This window comes from Schistocerca piceifrons, chromosome 5, assembly GCF_021461385.2.
Source record: "Schistocerca piceifrons isolate TAMUIC-IGC-003096 chromosome 5, iqSchPice1.1, whole genome shotgun sequence".
Taxonomy (NCBI): Eukaryota; Metazoa; Arthropoda; class Insecta; order Orthoptera; family Acrididae; genus Schistocerca; species Schistocerca piceifrons.
Genome location: NC_060142.1, coordinates 72,342,805 through 72,362,484, shown reverse-complemented (window position 1 = coordinate 72,362,484; position 19,680 = coordinate 72,342,805). Strand labels below are relative to the sequence as shown.

General features: G+C 44.4%; 1 protein-coding gene and 1 non-coding gene across 2 annotated transcripts in view; one reads left to right on the top strand and one right to left on the bottom strand.

The window, feature by feature from the left end:
* Positions 1-19,680, top strand: part of LOC124797822 (UDP-glycosyltransferase UGT5-like) — a 160,491-nt gene that overhangs the window by 131,541 nt on the left and 9,270 nt on the right. The window contains exon 6 of the mRNA XM_047260849.1: positions 4,954-5,173. Within this exon, the coding sequence (XP_047116805.1) occupies positions 4,954-5,173 (220 nt within the window). The remainder of the gene's footprint in view (positions 1-4,953; positions 5,174-19,680) is intronic.
* On the bottom strand, positions 8,563-8,637 carry Trnas-cga. The gene has a single exon. It is a non-coding gene; the product is annotated as a tRNA-Ser (tRNA).

Genomic DNA, 19,680 nt, shown 5'->3' with positions numbered 1-19,680 from the left:
TGTTTACTTGTCGGCGTGCGCGCTTGTCGTGGGGTGATATTTTCAAGACTGCCGTCTTTTACTATAAGACTGCATCGCAATTGATTCTTCAGTCCGTTCATTTCATTGTTCTTCGATTTCTCTGCTTCTCACGGTGCTCATTCTCATTCGTTGGGAACTTATAACGTACTTCGCACTCTTCATATGTTTCGGTTTTTCACTGTCGTTTTTGTTTTCACTGCTTTGCTTCAGGAATGGCAAGATCTGCTCCTCCTTTACGTTTGAGCATTGCCCAACTTTCTATTAACAAATACACTAAGTACACTTTACATACTTTTCACTCTTTATTTTCGATTTATATTCAGTCATTGTATCACTCTGACTATTCACACTTCACTATTTGTTTTTATTCACTCACTGCACTACTTTTTCGGTTCCTCCCTTCGTTACTGACTAGTTCAAACCAACGGTGGGTCTACATTTTCTTCCTTTTTGTTTCGTTCTGAATTTTTGTTCAATTATTTCCAGGCTTTAATTTTTGTTGGCAAATAAACTATTTAAGCTTTCTTTATTTTTATTGATTTTTATAATAATTTGAGTTTTTGTTTGGTTTAGTTCAAGAATGTAGATAAATAAGCGTTTTTTCACGTATTTTTTACATTTTTCAATTCTAAATATATTGCTTAGGTTGATTTTTGAAAAACGTATCAAATTAAAAATAGTTTGAAAATTTTTGACTTTGTGAATTTTCCGTTCAGCCTGAGTTTTGAAGTATTATTTGAGACTTTTAAAGATACGCTTGAATTAGATTTAAACAGTGATTATTATAACATTACTGCGAGAAATTTAGAAAAATTGGAGTTTTGTCTAGTTGCCTCGTAATATATCATCTGGTGTAGATGTAGTTGAGCTGAGTAACACACGACTTGACCAAAGTATGTCATCAGCAGTATGATGAGAGTCATATACAGGTGATGGACAAAAATATGAAAACACAGCGAGAAATCCATGCTTGAACACAAATTGCATCTGACCATGAACAACACCTGTGCGGTGTTCTCAACATGTTGCGAGTGTCAGTAGTGGTCAGAACTGTGTTCTGTGTACTTATGAGTACGTTGTGTCGGAGCTAAGCGAATTCAAACGCGGGCAAAGTGTTGGTGGTCTTATGGAAGGTGCTTCCGTAAAAAAGGGAGCTGAAGTTTTTGGTGCCTCCAGAGGCACCGTGTGGGAAGATTTATACCACATACAACGAAAGTGAAAAAATATCACGCGCTAGGTCACAACGTGGACGAAACTGTGCGTCAAGTGATCGTGACATAGTACCGTTCACGAGGCTTGCGACGGAAAGTAAGAGGGAAACAGCTGCATAAGTCGCTGCGGAACTGAACGTCGCACTCGCGAAGCCTGTCAGCACCGAAACAACAAGAAGGCAGCTCCTTAAGCAGGGATCTGCAGGGCGAGCTGGAAATTCAAAACCACTCGTCAATAATGCAAATGTCCAAAACATGAAAACGTCATGCCGAAGCCATGAAACCTGGACTATAGAGCAGTGGAAGAACGTCATTTGGCCAGATGAGTCTCGTTTCACACTGTTTCCAACTTCTGGCTGAATTTACGTTTCAAAACTGAAACATGAGAGGGTTTCCGAGGTGTTTTGTGCAGCCATATTGTTGTATTCTGTGGGAACTACGGGTACTCTGCAAAGCTCCATTTCTGCCGAACATTGTCTCGCCATTTTGGCTGACTAGACCCGTCGCATGGTACAATATTTCGTCTCTAGTGATGATGCTGTGTTCGAAGGTGATATGGCCTCTGCTGAGACGGTTCGCACCATCCAAGGCTGGTTTCGTGAGCACAAGGATGAATTTTCGCCTTCACAGTCGCCAGATCACAATATTATTGAGTATTTGTGGTTTGCTTTGGAGAGAAAGGCTACTTGATCTCTATTCACCTGAAATATCGTTACCTGAAGTGGCAAGTGTTTTGGAGGAAGAGATAGCACACGATTACCGTTAAAACCATTAAACACCTGTTGTTATCCATTCCGAGACGTCTGGAGGCCTTTTTAAATGCAAACAGGTTTTCTACACCACTTTAGGTATTGTGATGTCTTGTGTCTTTGAGTTTTACGTATTTTGGTCCATCCTCCATATGTAGACCTGAATGCACTCTTACTTCGTCAGAATACCCCCAGGAGAGGTGTTCCTCTTTTTTTTTATTTCCCAAGTAACAATACTAGATCCTACCGAAATAGTCCCCGTGGCTACCTGTACAGAACTACCAATGCTTATTTTATTCAAAATCAAACTACTCTAGCTGTACTTAAGATTGTATATTTATTCGGCAACTAGTTTCGACGTTGTATGTAGAACACGTGTGGGTCTCACTGCGGACTTCTAGTACTGAGTCACACACAGTTGATTTCATCAAAGTGTACGGACCTGAAGATGACGTTGATGCAGCGTCGAAACCAGTTGCCGAATAAATATAAAATCTTAAGTACAGCCGGAGGAGTTTCACTTTTAGTAAAAAGTATACCAGCTGTGTCCCACCTTCGTCTAATTTAAATATGTATGTATGAAGACCAACGTTTCTGGAGGTCTTGGAAGCAAGCAGGGAAATATTCGAGTGCAATGCATGTAAGTTCATTTGTCATAGCCCGTTGGTTGCTTGCGATATTTTCACGAAGCCTTCCTTTCAGTCGCCTTTTCATTCACGGAAGCAAGAAAAAATCGGAAGATGGGACGTCGGGCAAATGTGGTGGATGTGGGATGGCAATAACAGAATGTCTGGCCAGATACTCGGTAACAGACAAAGCAGTATGGGGTCTTATATTGTCATACAGTAAGAACCAATCCTGATAATGTCACAAATCACGGCGGCGACGTCGAAATGCTTGTCGCAAACATTTAAAGATTTTGATGTAAAGAGTTCAATTCATTGTTTGACATGGAGGAACGTACTGCTGGAGAACTAATCCTTTACTCTCAAAGAATGCGATCAACATTGTCTTTGTTCTGGCAGGTTGTCACTATACTTCTTTTGAAGCTGGTAATCCAGGACTCCGACGTTCAGCACTTTCACCCCTCGTGTGAGAGTCATTCTGGCAGAACCAATTTTCATCCCTCACAATAATCTTCGACACAGATGTAGAATTACATCTTGCTCTATCCAGTAGTTCAACAGAAATTCTTCGTCCTTCTTCTTCCTGTTCGACAGATAGTAGGTGAGGGATGAATATTGCATTAAGTTTCTGTTTCGCTAAATTTTCGCATCAAATCTTAAGACACACATCACGATTCACATTAGGTTCTTCTTAAATTGGAAATTTGTGGTAAGTTCCTATGGGACCAAACTGCTGAGGTCATCGGCTTGCACACTAGTTAATATAACTCAAACTAACTTATCCTAAGGACAACACACACACCAATGACCGAGGGAGGACTCCAACTTCGGACGGGGCGACTCGCGCGAAACATGGCAAGGTGCCTAGTTCTTCTGATGTCGCAAGCACAGTTACGTGACGGTTTTCTTGCAATGACTGCCTTAGACGCTTCACATTTGCGCCGGCCGCGGTGGCTTAGCGGTTCTAGGCGCTTCAGTCCGGAACCGCGCGACTGCTACGGTCGCAGGTTAGAATCCTGCCTCAGGCATGGGTGTGTGTGATGTACTTACGTTAGTTAGGTTTAAGTAGTTCTAAGTTCTGGGGGGCTGATGACCTCCGATGTTAAGTCCCATAGTGCTCAGAGCCATTTGAACCACATTTGCATCGGTATCTGTTCTAGACGGACGCCGCCAAGCTGTGAGATCGTCTTGCACCGAATCTCTGCCTTCACGAAACCTTTTGTGACACTGTCAAACACGAAATCTTGTATGTCCCTCGCCTGCATACGCTTGCTTCACCACTATCCAGGTTTCACTAGGTGTTTTCCGAAGCTTGAAACGTCCCATTAGAAAAATTTATGAACTACTGTGCTGGTAAACCTCTTACGTAATTTTATTTTCAAACAGCTGAGCATAACTGAACGTACTCAGACATTTCTCTCTTTACTTATTCTGATCAACACTAAACTAACACAATATTTTTAGCGCAATGCAAACTGACTTTCAATAATCTCCACAAAAGAATGGACCTGACTAACAATAACCTATACCTTTCATGGATCACTTACCTCACAAAAATCTTCGTTAATCGAACTACTGCAATACAGCGAGCGCCAATACTGCCAGCTAAATAAAAGATTCTAACTACTGAAGGCAGTAACTACTGATAGGCATACTTAGCAAATGAAAGATTTTGATAGAGAACAAACAATGTATTTACCTTAATAGTGTTCAAAAGTCGTAATATATATATCAGTTCATGACATCCAGTCTTACAAATTTACTGTCTCTGATGGACACAATTCCAGATCATCCGCTCTCAAAACTCTGCCATCTCTCTCCCCACATCCACAACTGCTAGCGGCTCACCTCCAACTGTACAACGCTACAACGCTGTTCACATCCAACTGCCCAACACTACAATAGCGAATATTTCAATAATGCCATCCAGCCACAGACTCCACACAGCACAGCCAGTGATTGTCATACAGAGTACTACGTGACGTTACCTAAACAGCCTACTTACAAGCTTAACGCAGATGTTCACTCTATGCTCAGATTGAGCATCCACTGTGTCACTGTAAGTAATGCGCCTAGAACCCAAACAGTGTGTTGCTAAGCACAGGCATGCCACCTAGTGAGTTTGTGCGGAAGCATGGCCAAGGTCATTTCAAGGACGCACACACACCTGGTAACACAAAAGCAACATTTGTTCCCTTTTAATATTGCAAACTCAGGAATAAAAAATGCCTGTCCTGGAACTTTTCTGACAAAGGGAGTATGTAAGGTGCGCTACCAAGACGGAAGAGACGCTTCCGTAGCACTTTGCCTGGCACCTTGCCTGCAGAAGATCGCCCTGCCTTGCAGATGACCCCAACGTGCGGCTCTTCATATCGCACGGCGGGCTGCTGGGCATGCAGGAGGCGGTGGCTGCGGGGGTGCCGACTCTGACGCTGCCGCTGTTCTCGGACCAGTTCGTCAACTCGGCCAGGGCGGTCGCCGCCGGCAGCGGCCTCCAGCTGCTCTACGACGACATCGACGACCGCTCGTTCCGCGAGGCGCTCCAGCGGCTGCTCAGCGACTCCAGGTGAGGACCGCGGGGAGGTGACCCTAGAATTGTCAACCCAGGATCGTGCTGCCGCTTTAATGTTTCCCTTCCTTTCCTTCATTTGGGGGTCCCTCCGTCTCTAGTAGAGGATAGCGTTGAACCTCAAAAGACACTTCAGACTTTCGCGTTAGCCAAACAGCCGCGTAATTGAAGTTTAAAATTTTACACATCTATATCTACACCGAAGCCGACCTCGGGGAAGATCAGTTTGGATTCCGTAGAAATATTGCAACACGTGAGGCAGTACTGACCCTACGGCTTATCTTAGAAGCTAGATTAAGAAAAGGCAAACCTACGTTTCTAGCATTTGTAGACTTTAGAGAAAGCTTTTGACAATGTTGGCTGGAATACTCTCTTTCAAATTCTGAAGGTGGCAGAGGTAAAATACAGGGAGCGAAAGGCCATTTACAAATTGTACAGAAAGCAGATGGCAGTTATAAGAGTCGAGGGGCATGAAAGGGAAGCAGCGGTTGGGAAGGGAGTGAGACAGGGTTGTAGCCTCTCCTCGATGTTCTTCAATCTGTATATTGAGAAAGCAGTAAAGGAAACAAAAGAAAAGTTCGGAGTAGGTATTAAAATCCATGGAGAAGAAATAAAAATTTTGAGGTTCGCCAATGACATTGTAATCCTGTCAGAAACAGCAAAGGACTTGGAAGAGCAGTTGAACGGAATGGACAGTGTCTTGAAAGGAGGGTGTAAGATGAACATCATCAAAAGCAAAACAAGGATTATGGAATGTAGTCGACTTAAGTCGGGTCATGCTGAGGGAATTAGATTGGGAAATGAGACACTTAAAGTAGTAAAGGGATTTTGCTATTTGGGGAGCAAAATAACTGATGATGGTCGAAGTAGAGAGGATATAAAATGTAGACTGGCAATGGCAAGGAAAGCGTTTCTGAAGAAGAAAAATTTGTTAACATGGAGTATAGATTTAAGTGTCAGGAAATCGTTTCTGAAAGTAATTGTATGGAGTGTAGCCATGTGAAACATGGACGATAAATAGTTTGGACAAAAAGAGAATAGAAGCTTTCGAAATGTGGTGCTACAGAAGAATGCTAAAGATTAGATGGGTAGATCACATAACTAATGAGGAGGTATTGGGGAGAAGAGGAGCTTGTGGCACAACTTGACTAGAAGAAGGGATCGGTTGGTAGGACATGTTTTGAGACATCGAGGGATCACCAATTTAGTATTGGAGGGCAGCGTGGAGGGTAAAAACCGTAGAGGGAGACCAAGAGATGAATACACTAAGCAGATTCAGAAGGATGTAGGCGGCAATAGGTACTGGCAGATGAAGAAGCTTGCACAGGATAGAGTAGCATGGAGAGCTACTTCAAACCAGTCTCACGACTGAAGACCACAACAACAACAACAACATCTACACCTACTTCAACATGTGTACTCTGCAGGCCACGTTACTGTGTGTGACGGGGGAACTTCGTGCACCACTTCCCACTTTTCTTCTTCCCAATGTATTCGCAGTTGCGAATACGGACTATCGTCAGATGTGTAATGGAATGGTGACAATGAAAATTTGTGCCGGATAGGGACACGAACCCATATTTCCCACTTATCGCGAGCGGTCCCTTACCATTTGGCTATCCGTGCACGTCTCGCAGACAGACCCAAACTTCCATATCTCGTCAACCATGCGTCTACAACCTGTACTTTTATATCCATTATGTATTACGTCATTTTCGTTTTATAAAAAATTGTTTACACAGTTTAATGCAAGAGATATTATATATAGGTTCACATCCACATTGAAATGCCCTCCTTAACCAGCAGGACAGGACGGACAGAATAAATTGTGGAAAGAGGCCCAAATAAGGGTGTGTCAGTTACACTCGAACATACAATTTTATTATTTCATCAAATATAACAAGAGCAAAAAATTTTTTTTAAACACAGATCTTTAATCTTTGGGACTTAATTACCGGCTGAAAGCCACTTTAATTTAAAAACGGCTGAAGGCCAATAACTTAAAACGCAACCATAATCAGAAATTTGAAAGGCAAGTCTTATCTTAACCCTCTAACGGTAAGGTGAAGTTTCCTGACATAAACGGTAAGGTGGGGTTGGATCAGACCCCACCCTCCAAATATCGATTTTTCGGGGTAAAATAAGAAATGAATAATGGGAAAAAGTTTTATTATCAATTGAACACATATAATATTTGTTATAACAAGTTTTTTTATTTTTATAGTCAATAAGTAAGAAGATAAAGTACTTTGGAAAAAAATAGGAATTTGATTACAAAAAAATACCTTAATAGAAATATTCTCTACAAAATTAAAAAATCAATAGATTCAGTCATCAACTAGAAACTTGAATGCTTTAGAAATTCTACAGATAGGAACTAAATGAGAAACATCTCTTACTACTTGTAGAAAATAATTATAGTGTCAGCAGTTTCGAAATATAAAGTTCTCAATAATAAATGTCTTTGTACATATAATGTAATAGGTGGTTTCTGAACAGTTTTCTGCATCGATATTGTCGCCATCCTCTGACTCAGCCTCCTGTCGGAGAAACTCGTTGTATATCTCCTCAGGAGTTCTAAGGAGTTGATGCGCCATTTTAGTAAGACACTAGAAGAGAAAACAAAACTTAGATGTAATATAAACATCAATATGGGGTTGAATCCTCCCCACAATAGAAACTAATAAGTGTGACGTAAACAGTAAGGTGGGGTCGGATCCAACCCGAGCGCGGGTAATGTAGGTTTCGGATAGAGAGGGTAGCTGCACGTCACTCACCAGACTGACGTGGCCTCCTCGGCGTTCTCGGGACGACTGGCTGGTAGGGTAGCTGGAACCACAGCGCTCTCAGAAAAGGGAGCGGGGAGTTATAAACAAAACAGACTCGGTGGGGTCGGATCCAACCCCAAACTTACCGTTAGAGGGTTAAAACAGTTCTTCAGTTAGGCCGAAGTAAACAAGTTAAATTGAAATCGGCTGAAAGCCGAAGACTTAAAAATTCAATTTTTTTTAAATGCGGTCCTGAAAGAGTACTTTAAACAGTAGTTTAAACTCGGCAGAAGGCCATAAGAGTAAAACACCTCTAGTTTAAAACACAAAACCGGCTAGAAGCCATACAAGTACCAACAACAAGAACAAATTTAAAAAAAAAAGGCAGTACACATAAGAGCGCACAGATGTTCGGGGGTCGGCCTGTAATTCAAACACTAATGCTCGCTTAGGTGAGAGAGGCAGTCAGGCCAACCATTCTGGATCTGGCGACAACCCAACCAACCGACAGTCAACGGACCCACCGACAAGATAACTTCCACTTCACCATACCAGGACACAACAGGTAGTTCAAAGGAACAACGTAGAAGAAGAAACTTCCTGGCAGATTAAAACTGTGTGCCGGACCGAGACTCGAACTCGGGACCTTTGCCTTTCGCGGACAAGCGCTCTACCAACTGAGCTACCCAAGCACGACTCACGCCCGGTACTCACAGCTTTACTTCTGCCAGTACCTCGCCTCCTACCTTCCAAACTTTACAGAAGCTCTCCTACGAACCTTGCAGAACTAGCACTCCTGAAAGAAAGGATATTGCGGAGACATGGCTTAGCCACAGCCTGGGGTGTTTCCAGAATGAGATTTTCACTCTGCAGCGGAGTGTTCGCTGATACGAAACTTTCTGGCAGATTAAAACACAGATATTGGCGCCCACAACCAATCATACACGGAGCTGTTAAACTACAGACCATGCGGGACAGCAACAACACGATGAGGAAACTACACTGCCTGAAATTTAAGTCAACGGCCGGGGCCGGTAACCGGTACGTTAGCGGCCACAAGGCAGAAGATTCCGTTGGTGCACTTCAATTCAAAATAACCAAGTACAGTGAAACTCCACCGGAGGGTGGCTACAATTTTCCAACTTGAAAACCACATTGTTGCTCGCTGGAATATCCCAACAGCCGACAACGAACTCCAAACGACACAATGTGAACAGTCTTGACTTGCTGGTAGGTTAAATCAAAACTCAACTTTCGTGTCCAGGGTCGGTGAGCCACGGATCTCGTAGCTACACTGTCCGCGTAGAGACTGTCAGCGGGCCCCGGTGAAACTACGCCCCGCCGATAGTTCACACTGCTCCTCGCCAAACGACCCACTCCTCAGAGCCAGTACGCCGACAACATTTAAAACAACTTGTCAATCAAAATCACACAGTTCCACGAACACCTGCACGAACAACCAGACAATGCTAATGGCAGTGTCTCTATGATAACAGGGACGAATCACGAGTCGGCACACACAACCAACCCATATGCGATCGCGAGTCAAATACACGTCGTCCGGCAAGACGACCGACCGACGACCAACCAAAGTCGTCGCCACTCCAATCATGTGTGTCGGCAACCGTCGGGCGAGTGAAGGCGGTCCGGACCTCACTGCTGCCGCGCCCCGACTGAACTTGTGCCGCGTGCCAACTCAAACCGTGCCAGGTCCGAACTAACAACTCTCGACGACCGGAAAGTAATAACAGTCCAGCAAAGATAATACGGCAGGGCCTATATCGATAAGCGCTGCTGGTGCCGCTCACGGTCAGGCAAGGCAGGAACTCAGTGACACCAATAATTGAAAATTAACATAACGAGGCGGCAGTACGTTAAAAACCCGATGTAAAATAAGGAATGGCACGAACACGAGCCACACACACCTAACTCATGCTCGATAAATTAGGTACTGCCGTAGACACCAGGACCCACTAGGCTGGAGGTTGTGTTTTGCAATTGTGTATTTTTTTACATCATCAGGGCTGTTGATTTCTATCTCTAGTACGGGTAGTGTAGATTGAGAAGTTCTACCTGTCCCGTATTTTCTTTCGTCCAGATGTCAGGCTCTTCAAATGTTACGGTGTTACAGTGCCTGTATTATTCCGAATTACGATGCATGCAAGTCCGAAAGAACTGGAACTGCGGTGAGCACAGCCGTTACGTCTTCAAATGTTCTGCTATTAAGTTGCCATAACATTAATATTTGTCCAAAGTATTTATAAACAATTTTCATAGGTTTATAGGTTGTTTCTTCCTGCTTCGAGACTTAGTCTTTGCGCTAACATGATCGAAGACGCTCATCGCACCACGCTTCAAATTTTTATTCGCGTAATCCTTAGAGCAGCATTCCGTATGACTGTTGAGTACATAGTTCCGCGTAGTCAGTGCGTACACAACTTTTCCAATAGAGGGCGCCCCACTAAGCACAACAGCGCAAGCGCAGCGCTCGTCTGTCTCCGCACTACGAGATGGCGTTGCCATAGAGACGGAACAAATTCTGCTTCCACCGATCCGCGTAATAATATGTAACGCAGTCAATGAGATTGCTGCTAACGTAGAACCTTTTCTCCTCGTGGATCACACTCGCACAGTGATACATGAAAGCGCGAGGTATTATAACAAGTGTATAGACCTCCGATTAGTCGGTCTACATTTGTCTGCACCAGTCTCTTACAGTCTGCATTAGTCTGTACCAGTCTGTACGAGTTCTACATTTGTCGGTACCAGTCTATAGTCAAGTTTCAGTCTGCGCCTGATAAGATTACCATATTCCTGTACATAGCCATGAAGATAAATGTATAGACACTTTTGTCAAGTATCAGAGATGTATGTGAGACTAAGATTAATGTACCAATACCAAGGGAACTTCAGATTGTCAATTGTAAATATGGATCCAGAACCAAGTTAAGTAATTTTTATACTTGTTATTATTTTAATAAATGTGTGTGAAAATTAATTAAGTTCTGTTTAAATTTGGTCACCGTCAATCTGCTACTCTAAGCGTGCAAGTGGCATTTCTGTCGTCTGACCTAACGGCAGAAGATAAACACGCCACGATAAGACCACGAGACATATTGCTGACACTCGCCTAGTTCGTTAGAGCGACAGGTCAAATAATCTGATGGTGTGTGTACTGAAGGTCTTACAGTACGCTCACCACAACTGTAAGCATCTACAGACTTAAGCGAGCTTTCTTTGTAGTCAACGGACATTATTGAACAGAAACCGCTTTAAAGCAACACACTACACTGCACCACGAAACACACATGGGCGGCAGCTGTCTGACGTCTGCTACACAGCGCAAGAGTTTCCCACCGAACCTTCCCGCAAAACAATGCGCTTTTACGCACGGTCTCCATTTCGAGGAAATGTGGTGTACACAAATGCGCATGCGTAGTTGCACTTTCGGAAATGTTGGTGCGCGCGAAGCTGAACAGAAAAAAAACATCGCGTGAACGCACCTTTACTGTATTTTTTATATTACTCCAAATTTCAATGAAACTGATATTTTCCAAAACAGTTGTTGTTGTTATGAAAATCTGATGATGTCTCGATGGTGCAGCAATGTACAGTAACTGGACTCAGTCGCTGCTTTGGTGTGATTCAGGCCATGTCTTCTCTCATTCTTGGGATTTATTTATTTATTTTTCATCACTTAATGAAGGCTTTCACAACCGGATGGAACTGTTGTTGATAATCCTTACAGGTTATATGGCCGTGGTCCATGGAATTCTTCTATTCCTAACGTTTCGTCCAGTACTACGTTGGACATCCTCAGAGGTATGGCTGGTCCTGCTGAGTCCTGCCGACTGACGAGTCGGGCTCCTTTTTTTTTTTCTTTATTGTAATTTCAATACCTGAACAATCAGGTAGGCTGTCAGCGGCATGCTACGCCGCTCTTCAGCCATAGTGGTAACAATAACAGTACACAGAATGGAGAATTAGAAAGAACATAGTGATGGGCAAAAAGTAGTGGTCACAGATACACAAAAAACACGGAGCCGTTCACACTCGACGATAACGACACTGAAAACACGTTGACACGGCGCACATAACACTGATGAATCCGACGACACAAGTGAACGGAGAAGCGTGACGGCAGACACTAAAAACACAAAACGAAGGCACACACACGAGACACTGATGGCGATGATCTCCGGCGTGCGAAAGTCCACGTAGCGTGTGCGAGTCCGGGGACCTGCCAAGAGGGGAAGAAGGTTGAGGGGGGTGGAGAGGGGAGAACAAAGATGCCAATGGCTGAGGAGATGGGAGGAGGAGTAGAGGGACAGGGGAGGGGAGGCCCAGGGGAGGAGTGGGGAGAAAGGGAGGAGGGAGAAAGGAGGGAGGGAGGGTGCCCAAAGGAACAGACATAGGAAGAAGGAGGGAGGATCAAAGTTGGTAGGAGGGGTAGATGGAGGGGAGGAGGACATCATCAGGAAGGGGAGCTGGCGGAAGCCACCTCGGGAGAGGGTGAGGAGGGTGGAGAGATGGAGACCGGGTGGGACGTGGGAATACAGGCGCGGCAGCGGGCGGGGTGGGAGAGGATGGGTGAGACAAGAGGATGAGGAGGATCGAGTTTGCGGGAGGTTCGAGTCGGGCGTCGGAGAGCGGCCTAAATACCGAGGAAAGTGGGCGTGGTCTAGCTTGCACATAGTAGCAGAGAGAAAACTAGTCACAGATAAAATGTAACTATCGATAATAGTCCGTCATAGATACAAATCACTTATCGATTCTGTAACGCCACTGTCCATATCTCGCTTAATTTCAAGGATTCTTCTTGTCTATTAAAATTATCTTCATGTTTATAAATTTCAATGGCCTCCCTATACAGTCGTGGATAATAGTTCGTGGTAGCACTCAAAACTGTAGTTTCATTGCACGATTAGAAGACTCTACGGGGAGAGTACAAGGACAAGTACTTAATTCTGTTAAAGATAGAAGGCCACCATTATCATCTAGCAGTGTGTATAAAATTCCGTGTACTTGTGGCAAGGTCTACATTGGTACTACGAAAAGAAGTGTGAATACGAGGGTAAAGGAGCATAAAAGTCTTTGCTGACTGGGAAAAATAGATAAATCGGCCGTTGCGGAACATGCACTTCAGTCAGGTGACCATGTAGTTAAGTTTTCTGAAACTACAGTTTTAAGTGCTACCACGAACTATTATCCACGACTGTATAGGTAGGCTATTGAAATTTATAAACATGAAGATAATTTTAATAGACAAGAAGAGGCCTTGAAATTAAACGAGATATGAACAGTGGCGTTATAGAATCGATGAGAGATTTGTATCTATGACGGACTATTATCGATAGTTACATTTTATCTTTGACTAGTTTTCTCTCTGCTACTATGTGCGAGCTAGACCACGCCCACTTTCCTCGGTATTTAGGTCGCTCTCCGACGCCCGACTCGTCAGTCGGCAGGACTCAACAGGACCAGCCGTACCTCTGAGGATGTCCAACGTAGTATTGGACGAAACAATAGGAATAGAAGAATTCCATGGACCACAGCCATATTTATTTTTCACTAGATGAAAGCGCGAATGTGTGATTTCACATTATGATTTTCATTGATGATGATTGGAGATTAATAACGTATAGAGTATGACTAGACTATATCCATTGAGCAAGCAAGGAAGGCAACAAAAAAGAAATTTGGAAAGGCAATTAAAGTTCAGGGAGAAGAAATAAAAACTTCTAGGTTTGTCTGTTAGATTGCAGTTCTGTCACACACAGCAAACGACTTGGAAGGGGGATGAAAGGTGTGAACACCGTGTTAGAAACAGGTTATTAGATGAACATCAAGAAAAGGAAATGAAGTTTAGTGGAATAAAATTTGGCGATACTAAGAGAATTAGATTAGGAAACGAGACAGTATGACTAGTCGATGAGTTTCGCTATTTAGGCACCAAAATAACTGACAATGGCAGAAGTACATAGGATACAAAATTTTGTGTTAGCAGAAGAGCCAACACCGTGTTACGAGTGGAGGCCGAAATGCACGCGTTTTAGCTCACGCAGGCTGGCGTGAGGAGGGAAGAACTATACTGACGTGAGGTCTGGAACATGACAGGGAATGAGAATTCAGAAAGCGGACGTAATTAGTTTGATAACTTTAATCCATTAATGATGAACGTCGCTCTTGACGGTACGTGATTCACAATATTATCTCTTCAGAATACATTCTTGTAGTAATTATAGTAACTGAATATGGCGCCTTGCTAGGTCGTAGCAAATGACGTAGCGGAAGGCTATGCTAAACTGTCGTCTCTGCAAATGAGAGTGTATGTAGACAGTGAACCATCGCTAGCAAAGTCGGCTGCACAACTGGGACGAGTGCTAGGAAGTCTCTCTAGACTAGACCTGCCGTGTGGCGGCGCTCGGTCTGCAATCACTGATAGTGGCGACACGCGGGTCCGACGTATACTAACTGACCGCGGCCGATTTAAAGGTTACCACCTAGCAAGTGTGGTGTCTGGCGATGACACCACATAAAATGTGCACTGGCACCAACAAGGAAAGCATTATTGAAAAAGAGAAATTTCTTAGCATCTAATTCTAGTCTCCGGGTGTTGGTGGATGTAACTGCAGAGGCTTGACAAAGAAGGATCGACTAACATTGTTCGCTAGCAGATCACTGACCTGCGGATCTTCCGTCCCAGGCATTGGACTTTGTTCCTTACAGCATGTATTTCATCTCCTAATAAGGAACTGATTTACGAAAGGGGCAATAGGGAAGTTACAGATAATGGAAGTCAGGATAATCTGGACGAACATACATTCGAAAATGAAAAATTAAATGAGAGTTAGTGCTGTCACAAGTCTCCATAAATTATCACTCTCGGAATGTAACCGCTGACGAGAAAAAGAACTGCTGTAGAACAATTTGAAAGTACACAAGTTAAGACAATAAAACCGTCTTCAGAATAAAGATCTCTTACAAGAGACAGCACAGAAATGAAATAAGAGATACCAGTATAACAGAAGAAACTAACCACAGCTCGCGCTCACGATGACAGCAACAGGGGTCGGCACGCAACATGTCCATCTGCAGCGCCAGTGAACTGCCGCGCAGACGTAGTGGTGGTAGTGTCGTGACCACTGCAATTGTGATGTGCTTGGTAGCTCTAAATATCTCGAGTGATTCGCCGATGACTAACCTACACCGTTCCCAAGGTAATGGGAAGCACTAGCCACTAAACGGTGGTAACTGCCGTACACTGAACGTCGCGTTGTTGACACCTCAGGAAGCTGCAGTGGAGTGGGGGAAGAGCTGATGCACGTCCCCAGTACACGAAAAGGCATAACTGGTGTGAGACGTGGAACCGTTGCTGCCGAGCCGGCCGAGTGGTTGAGCGGTTCTGGGCGCTTCAGTCTGGAACCGCGCGACCGCTACGGTCGCAGGTTCGAATCCTGCCTCCGGCATGGATGTGTGTGATGTCCTTAGGTTAGTTAGGTTTAAGTAGTTCTAAGTTCTAGTGGACTGATGACCTTAGTCCCATAGTGCTCCGAGTCATTCGTTGCTGCCGTCCTGGCCGCCCGCAGTGGTCGACTTACGACCCTCAAGTTGCCAGACCTGAAGTGGAACGAATTCTCAAAATGCGGGAGAACGGTGTGTGTCTCCGACAATTTGTGACTGCATCGATGATTCGAAATAACGGCCAGAAAACTAAGCTAGATTTCGCCATCTTAGGCGTTTTCTGAATTATTAAACGGGGAATGTTAAATTTACCCTGCCCCCTCCAACCGATGGTTCTCTATGTAGACTGTCGATTTGGGAAAATTAATTTAGTAGAATCAGTTCAGTACTTAAGTATGATCAATTGTTTATTAATTAATCGACTGGTCTGAGTTAGGTATCCGTTTACTCGTAATATTATTTGGAGTTTGCATCTGTGATCAGACTTAGAGGATTAATTTTATGACCGTCTGTACCTTTGTGCCGATGATTGGTCTGGACGGACGCTGTGACCTTGCCGCGTTCGTTTTATGCTTGACAAAGCCACTGGATTACATAGTACCAAATTAAGTGTTTAGAAAGGATTAGACTGGAGTGAAGTTTCGTATCGAAGTGGGCGATAAACAGTTCAGACAACAAGAGAGTAGAAGCTTCTGATATGTAGGATATTGCAGTACCTGTGTATTCCGAATTACGGTACAACGCTCCTTTGGATACGCACGCATGTCCTAAGGAACTTTACATCGCAATTCGGAATAACACTTGTCCAAAGGAACAGTGATCGGTAATTTGGAATAACACAGGCACTGCACTATTGTATTTATCTGCCGACATCGGACAAGCGACTTTAAAGTAAAATGCCATGCATGTACGGGAATGTACGAAGTGGACGTACGAGTGCGCGTTGTATATACATGGCTGACTTTGTATGGAAGTTTGCTTCTTGCCGTGAGCCGTCCTCGGATAGCCTAATGGTAAGGCGACCGCTCTCGATAAGCGGGAAATCCGGCTTCGAGTCGCGGCCCTGCACAAATTTCCATTGCTGTCGTTCCATCATACAACTGATAGCTTTCCATATTGGCAATTGCGAATGCATTTCATGTACTTCCGATTTGCGGTGCTGCAGAAGAACGTTGGAGATTAGACTGTGACCACTGAATAAGAAATGAGGAGGTACAGAACAAACATTTACAGCATATTTTAACAAAAAGAAGGGATAGGCTGATAGGACAGATTTTCAGGCATCAAGAAACGATCAATTTGAAAACGGAAGTAAGTGTGTGCGGGTAAGAACTGTAGACGGAGTCCCAGCTTGAATACAGTAAACGGGTTGAAGTAAATGTAGGATGCGCTAGTCATGCAGAGATGAAGAGGTTTGCACAGGAGAGACTACTATCGACATCTGCATGAACAGCACAACAGCAACATCAACAACAACATGAAGGGGCACGGGGTGCGCACACTGTGTTCCCGACCGTTGTCGGGTATGTCGGCTTTGAGTAGATCCTCGGTTGCAGCTTCGAGGCTGACTGTACCTACCAGAGGACAGTGCTTGGTAGTGTCGGGAACTGAACACGAGTACGTCGGATAGCAGTCAGACGTGCCGACCGCCGAGCTACGGCCCGGATCCGTAGGGCGGAGGGGAAGGGGAAGGGGAAGAGAAGGGAGAGGGGCAAACCGGCGTATCTGTCCCGTACGGCACAATTTCATGGGGCGCCAAATTCATATTCTTGAAGAAAAAATATGGTTTCACAAAGCACCTAGCATCCAGCGCAATTGGTCCATCGATTGCTCATCTGATGTTGAAACGCATCCATGTTGGTCTTTGAACATTTTTGAACACATTATAAGTTGATTCCTGGACGAATCATTGGTTTATACTGTCACGTAGAAGAAGGTGTAATTAGATGAATGACGAACACTAACTTCACTTAACGAAGGTTTATTCAGCACTTGCACATACAAGAGCGTGGAGCGAACTCCCTCCGGCCAGAACACATACGCTATATATACAGTTACAGAACATTCCAGTACAATGATTCTCAAATACTTCTAGAATGTACTCGAACCGAATATAGAAATTAAGATTTTACAGTTCAGGTGAGTTTTGAACTCACGACCCTCCGTGCAACAGTCTAGTATCACATCCACTACACCACAGTGACTGTGCTACTCAGCTTATTTTGCGACATTGTTTTCTTCTTAAGAGAACAGCGTCTCGGTGTTACGTCGTCCTAGTCCGGGATCGAGTCATCGGTCCTGCATACTCCAACTCCTGATGATTGATCTTCTTAGAACTTCCTTTGCCGCTACGCTCTTCGTCACCTTACAGCATGTTTGGTTGTCGACGGGAGGACTCTGACGGACTTGACGTCCATTGGATCCACGGCTGGCCCACAACAGTGGTGCCCATCTACTGCAGTCTCAAGCTGTGTATTTGAAGCCAGTACAGCATGGAGCTGAGAGCGAAGTGTCACCAACTCTGCTCGCATCAGCACAAAACAATCACAGTCTCTATCCATACTAAAGAACGTGGAAAACTAAAGTACCCATATAATCGAACTATCGGCACTGTGTCTAGTCAATTAGTTCAATACACAGAGATTCAAAAACCTAACCACCGAAGCACTAAGGCGAAACTATATAATTCGCCCGTGATTAGGAACTTGTAATATGTCATAAAATCGATTTTTTTCCGACGTTAACGAAACTGTGGCTATTAGATATTAAATTAACACTCAGAAACTCAAGAAAGTAAACTATTAAAGCTCACAGATTATATCATAAAAATTCGATCCCAGTTGGGAAGTCGTAAAAGTCACAAAATCGGTTACAACCCTGTTTCTGCGTGTATCTCTGCCGGCTGTTGCTGACTGGCTGACTGAAAGAATCCTACACGAGTACTCACTAAGAGAGTCCAAAGAAGGGTTGTCTTAATCTCCGCATACCTCAGATGCAAAAACACAGCCAATCATACTGTACTCCTCTTATACCATCCTCTACGGACTAACAGATTAAACTCAGATATTTCTGGAGTTTTAGTAAGAGCGATGGGTTCTTACAAAAGTTACAAGATGACAGGAGTATATAAGTGGAGCAGAGCCAAGTGGGGAATCATTCTAGTGACGGTACGGAGAGCAGGTGGGTATATCCATTGTGATGTAAGGGTGACTGCCATGGCCCTGCGCCTGGGTACCAGCATGTCGGAGATGGCGAAGCTGGTATGGTGTCTGTGTAGTATCTGTCGTGAGCTTCTGTGGAATGTGGCTGCAGGACGGAGAAATCACGGGTAGGTGACAAACTCCTGAATGTCCTTACTTTATCACCAAATTTGGAGGGCGGAGGCTTGAAGTAAAGCATAGTAGGCTGCGATCTGTGACAAGTACGATGCCACATTACAATGCTGGTGCAGGCAAATGTGTTTCTGAGGACACCATTCAAAGCACACTGTTGGACATGGGGTTCTGTAGCAGGCGAACCTCACGTATTCCCATAATGAGTGGACGACATCGGTAATTAACATTTCAGTGGGCACACGACGATCGACATTGAACCGTGGTTCAATGGAAATGGTCGCCCGATGGAATGAATCGCGTTTTTGTTACTCCAGGTAGACACACGATGCAGGTGAATGGCTGATCAAAAAAATACACTACGCCTCGGCTGTTCACATGGAGTGGCAGTATTGTGCTATGGGGGACATTCACTTGGGCTTCCAAGGCAAATGTGGCGCAAATCGAAGGAACGCCGTTTAAAAATCTGGCCATAACATCGCAAAGCGATATTAAATGGAACGAGCTTGCGAGGATCGTGGTAGGAGAGGCGAATGGTCGATATAGGTTTGAAGCTGCCTGCATAGCGATCCTACTCTCGCCCACATACACTCCTGGAAATGGAAAAAAGAACACATTGACACCGGTGTGTCAGACCCACCATACTTGCTCCGGACACTGCGAGAGGGCTGTACAAGCAATGATCACACGCACGGCACAGCGGACACACCAGGAACCGCGGTGTTGGCCGTCGAATGGCGCTACCTGCGCAGCATTTGTGCACCGCCGCCGTCAGTGTCAGCCAGTTTGCCGTGGCATACGGAGCTCCATCGCAGTCTTTAACACTGGTAGCATGCCGCGACAGCGTGGACGTGAACCGTATGTGCAGTTGACGGACTTTGAGCGAGGGCGTATAGTGGGCATGCGGGAGGCCGAGTGGACGTACCGCCGAATTGCTCAA